The sequence below is a fragment of the Trachymyrmex cornetzi genome, unplaced genomic scaffold (assembly GCF_001594075.2).
Source record: "Trachymyrmex cornetzi isolate Tcor2-1 unplaced genomic scaffold, Tcor1.1 scaffold138, whole genome shotgun sequence".
Lineage (NCBI taxonomy): Eukaryota > Metazoa > Arthropoda > Insecta > Hymenoptera > Formicidae > Trachymyrmex > Trachymyrmex cornetzi.
Window position 1 is genome coordinate 1344117 of NW_017295960.1, and position 6123 is coordinate 1350239.

The following is a 6123-nucleotide window of genomic DNA, read 5'->3' on the forward strand; positions in this document are numbered from 1 at the left end:
ATCTTTTCCCAAAAAATCAGATAAGATGGCCAATGCATACTTTGTAATATTTTGATAAAATTAAAGTTTTGTTAAGTATTTTCTCTTTAATTTCGATAGTATTTATTACTTTAAGCTTCAGTGAAAGTAATATCCCAAATATTGTTAACAAGTAACAAGAATAAATATATGTTATTTGCATTTTACAAAACTATGGCCATCATACCCGAGTTTACCCTATAAAAGCCCATTTTAAGATATAGTCCTCCAGAGATCTCCAGTTGATCCTCGGGGGAATCTCGGCCCTCAAGGATGACTTGGCGATTAAGGCAACTTGGCCTAATTAGAATGCCAGATGCGGGACCAGCAGGGTTACGGTCGGGTCGATGTGGATTACGAGGACAGCAGGGCGCAAGAGGATTTTCGGCCTCGAAATCGCTGCTAAAATTAGCCTAGCGTCTTGCAAAACTGCTCAATGGACACTGCGCCAACGAGACGAAGGGGAAATGGAGTCGAGTACCACGTTCTTGTGCACATGGTGGAAATATATAAGGTGAAACAATACGCATAATGGCGGTAGCTAACTGGAAATATCCAATCAAATATGTCCGAATATGCACTTTCCTACGTATAATAACACAGGTTATACTGGAATAGAGCCAATCAAATATGTCCGAATATGCACTTTCCTACTACACATCCATCAGATTGCTTCACCTTATATATTTCCACCATGCTTGTGCATACCACGTGCATATGTACACGAGAGCTCTGCTTTACGTGTGCTCACGTGTGCGCGCGTTGTGCAACGCCTCGTCGATATTATTTTCTCATTACGGGCACGGAAAAGCAAAAACCTCGTTTCTCAACGAAACTCCGCATGATCGTTACGTCACCTTTGCGCATCTCAAGAGATCAAATCTTTCAAATGAATTGTATTTCAAAGAAAGAGAGGGAATAAACCTGGAAAATTAAAATTTATTGGCAACTTTACCGTGAAAATTTTTATCGTTATTTAATGCATATTATATTAGCCACTTCGTACCGAAATATTGATCCAAATTTAATTAAAAAACGCCACTCAAACTCCAGAGCGTCTTCTGTTCTAAAACGTGTTGTAACACGTCGGACCGTGTTGCGAACTGTACGTTGCGATCAGACTGCATTCTATACAGGATAAAAACGTGTGTAGTAATATAAGGGCCATGGTCACAGAAAGACGTAAGCAGTAAGACTAATGAGCCTTCTACTATGACTAATAAGCCATTAGTCATAAATCAGAAGTTAAAAGTTAAAAATTGACGACTGTGATTGGTCAATCTTTAGCTTCTGACTTTTGATTTATAACTAGTGGCTTATTGTACCCCGGATTTACAACAGATTTTTAAGTCTCAATGGCTGTTCTACAATGTGCTTTTTGTTTCCTGTTTCTTGCTGTTTGTCTCTGTCTCTTGCCTTTTTGATCAAGAAGGCAAGAGACAAACAGCAAGAAACAGGAAACAAAAAGCACATTGTAAACCAGCCATAAGCCATAAGGAATGGACGAATCACAATCAATTATTCTCCTCGCATTCGACTGTAGTTGGTCAATTTCTTACGGCTTAAGGCTTAAAACACTTATTGTAGATCCGGACTTAAACGTAAGCAAATCGACCAATCACAGTAGAGAACGTAAGGCAATAATGTAAGTAAGCAGTGGTAAATAAAAAATATCGATTTATTGACTGCTTACGGAAATTTGTGTGCAGGAGTTCTAAAATCTATTATAAAATATTGATGAATATAGAAAACTGCATTTAAATCGTGCAATTCAGAGATTCGTGAATTATCTCATCATTCAAAATGCTCAAAATTACCCCTAAATAAGGACACTTCTTTCTCGGTCACCGCGTATATAATTATTTTCGCGAAGTCATGCGACGCGTGTCAGTCGGACGAATGCACGCGAGTGAATTTCGAATGTATACATATATAAATGCATTGAAGACACATTGCGTAATAAATGTAATCGCATGTAGAAATGGATTTTCTTTAGATGAAATCAGAAGTACAAGCTCGAACTTGATCGTGAAATTCGAATCTTTGTTCGAAAGAGAAAGAGAGGAGATAGATAAATAGGATAGAGGTGTTTATTGTTTATTATTTGTTAAATGTATATTTCTATCTTTATGTTTTTCTTATTTTTATGTTCTAGGGCAAGCCCTCTAAAAATGTAAAAGTAAAAGAAAAATGTAAGGAGAGAGAGAGAGAGAGAGAGAGAGAGAATGTAATTAACAAAAGAAATAAAAAGGAGAAAGAGGGAAAGAAGAGAAAGAGGAGAGAGAGAGAGAGAGAGAGAGAGAGAGAGAGAGAGAGAGAGAGAGAGAGAGAAAGAGAGACTTGACGGAATCGACACACAATGCAGTTTTGTTCCCTCTATTACGCACCGTAAAATTCTACATGTATTAATTAAAGAGAAAAAAATATCTGACGTCAGTCTTGCGGCGAAAAACATACCATCATTGACTCGCTCGTTCTTTTCTACGATAATTTTCCTACTGCTAATATAAATTGCACCAATATAAATCATGTGCGATAAAATTCTCTTTCTTAAATCTCCTTTCGTCACTGTCCACCTTCGTTGTGAGAAGAATGAATAATTCATGCAGACTACAATAGTTGACATTTGCATTTCCGGTTATGAGTGTATCTGATTATATCGGCAAAGTCAAGCATTTAATATTGATATTCCGCTAAAACGTTCGTTATGCAAAAATCACAATTAATGCCGTAATTAATACCAAATATTAGCCAAATACAGATGTATCTTTAGAGACTCGCGGATGATAGCGCGAGATCGTTCCTACGCAAACTCTAAAACTATCAATTAAAACATTATTTTAAAAGATTGTTAGATGTGGAAAACGTAACGTGTATATTGATTAAATTCAAGGATTTAGCTAGTTATTTAATTGCTCTTATCTGTATTGTATCTACTTTTTTTAAACTACGATACCATCTCATTACCATTAACATACTACAACACTGTTATTTTTCCTAGTATCTAAATATAAAATTGTATAAAATATATTTTCTATCTTCATTTATTTTATTTTATTGAATACAAAACTTATTTACGTCACTGTATAATTTCTACGCGTTTGAATGTAAAATATATTAAGATATAAATGTATATAAATGTATAATATATTTTTTATGTTCTCTCATTTATATTTATTTTGTTAAATATAAAATATAAAATAAACATATTTGAACGTGAAACATATTAAAATATAAATATATATAAAATGTATAATATTTATGTTTATTTATTTACTTTATTTTATTAAATATCAAATCGATTTACGCCACTGTATATATTTTCTCTATACTTGAATGTAAAATATATTATATAAATATGGATATCTAATGTATGTTTCTTTTTTATGCTTTAATTATATAAATACTGTTGAATGTATGTATGCTATACGTCAATGACAGATAAACATTTCTTTATGTTAACATATTACTCATGCTAATAGGAAATCTTAATTCCTGTTACTAGGTATGTAGAACGCATATTGCAGCGGGATTTCCCTCGGCATAAAATATCATTGAAAGTTAAACTTAAAGTAGGCTGGAGGAATGTTTAAGTGGGTGCTAGAATTCATTTGCAATAGATAAATCTATATCATTTCTGGGAATGAGACGATTGAGTCGATCTCGGGACGTTCCCGAATCGATTCGATGCGCTGGCAAACACGATGCATTTTATGTGCATGTGACGTGTTACCGAGTGCATCGTTGGAGTTACATGAAGACGCGTGGCATCGACTGTTGCGGATCGATCGACTTAAATGTTTGAAGGAAACTGGGAAATCCGATTATTATGCAATTCTCTTTGCAGCATACTCCAGAACTTCAATGTAGAGAACTTCAATATCGAAGTCTTTAACAGACTTTAACAAAGAGAGATCTTTCCTAAAAAAAGAAAAGAAGAGAGTAAAAGGAGCTACGGTTTTCTGAGACACCGAGTATAAGGTTACGATAATTTCGTGCGTCGACGAATTTCTTTCTAACCGTTATTAGCTCTGTAAGGTCTTGCGTGAATCATGTGCAACATTCGCCTAGACAGACATATTTAGGTTGAATATATAAAGATAAGAGAGAGAAAACGGATGTATGAGAATAAGCCTTATTTGAAGAAACTTTAATACATACAATATGCTATCCAGCAAGCACAAAGTTACATGTAACGTACCTGTTAATTGTAATTTCCCACTCAACAATATAACTGTAATATAACATGTGTGAGTTAAAATTAAATTAATTAGTTATAGTGTTGAGTGGGACATTACATGTACAGGTACGTTACATGTAACTTATGTTTGTTGGATAGCTTTACTCATTTTAACAAATGTATTCGTCGATGTTCATAATAATCGAATCACGCGCAACATACGCTTAGACAGACATATTCAGGCTAAATATATATGGATATATATAGACGTGGAAATGAATGTCGAGAATAAATCCTATTTAAAGGATTTATTTAATACAAAACTGTTTACTCATTTTAACAAATTTGTTCCAAGTTGATCATGATCGGCTAATGATATTCATGCAAGGTCACGTAACACATGCACGCGTTAAACCGCAGTTTGCCGCTTCCTCCTCCCGCCACTCGGCCGAAAAGGAAAGGTCTATAATTCTACGGTAGACTCCTCGCACACAATGACCAGTCAACGTACACTCTGCAAAAAGCACACATGTACACGACTCACACACTCAGGAAATGTCCTTTTCAAAAGCACCTACCTTATATATGACAAGAAAAATGTCCTGTTGAAGGACGGATCGTGAAATCGATCGCGGTCGCTCGATCGTCTCCCTATCGACAAATTCGGAAGCCCATCCTCGTTCTTTCGCGGAACGGGAGGGTTCCGTCCAAGCCGGTCGATAGAGAGAACACTGCGGTCAGCCGTTCGCGGCGGTGAAAATCACCGCGGTCGACGAAAACCGACCCGGGGTGGTTTTCGAAGGTGTTCATGTTCGCGAAATTTCGAATTTCGAACGTTCGCCAAGTTTTCCTTTGTATCGAACAAACGACTGATAAATTTTTCGAAGGACGCGAAATCGCGTGAGAGCGGCGCTAACTTGCCCATGCGGAGGGGGAAAAAAAGAGGGTGAGAAAAGGGGAAGAGCGAGGTTTTAAGGAAGACCCAGGGACTCACCTGCACGTCGAGGCAGCGTTTCGGAGTGAAGCGGAATAGCGCCATCCTTTTTCTTGCGTAGGTTGTAACCTGCGCGGGTGTCACGTACCCTCAAACTGACCGTCTGACTAATCGACCGAACCACGCGGTGCTGCGGCGCTCCAACTCGACTGGCTCCGCCGTCTGGCCGCCTCCGTTGGGCCCCAGCCGCGCCGCTTTCGCCGCTAAGCTGCGCGCGCATCCATTCGAGCGGCGCTCGACTCACTCGACTACGGCGCGCTTCAGACCGCTTCAGGAGCGGCTGCGGCCGCGGCGCGCCCCGTCTTGAAATTTCACTATCGGTCCGTTTGCATTGCATGCACTTTTTACACTCGGCATCTTGGCTTTCTCTCTTTTCAACTTCCAAATATGTATCCTTCTCATTTTAAGTGCAAAAATATTCAAAGATTTCAAGTAACGCGAACAGACCAATTAAGGGCTGCGTTCGAGCAGAAAAAGCAACTTTGCAACTGTTGTAAGATTCTTTTTTCGCTAAATCTAAGTCGTATCTAGTATCTAAAGTTTTTTGTTTCATCTTTGTCTATGATATGAATGTCTATGATAATAATTCTAAGTGTAGAAACCAATCGCTGCGCGCTACTGATTTTTTTTTCTGCTGAATGCATTCTTTTGTATGTCAATTGAGGCCCGGTTCCACAAATTATCCCCAGACAGCACACAATATTTACAAAATATTTACAAAATATTTAGAAATACTTATAAGATTTATTTTAAATATTTTGTAAATATTTTTGTGGTTTTAAATTGCACAGATCATAAATATTTATTATAAATATTATGAAATACTTATTAGAATAATTTTAGTAAGTGTTATAAAAATACTTAATGACACATTATAATCCAAATAAAAAATATTTATTAGAAATATTTATTTATATTTATCATAAATATT

General features: G+C 36.7%; 1 protein-coding gene across 1 annotated transcript in view; it reads right to left on the reverse strand.

Annotated features, from left to right (window-relative positions):
- Positions 1-5379, reverse strand: part of kdn (citrate synthase) — a 29664-nt gene extending 24285 nt beyond the window's left edge. Inside the window, exon 1 of the mRNA XM_018522844.1 lies at positions 5193-5379. Within this exon, the coding sequence (XP_018378346.1) occupies positions 5193-5237 (45 nt within the window). The 5' untranslated portion in view covers positions 5238-5379. The remainder of the gene's footprint in view (positions 1-5192) is intronic.
- Between the last annotated feature and the right edge of the window lie 744 nt (positions 5380-6123).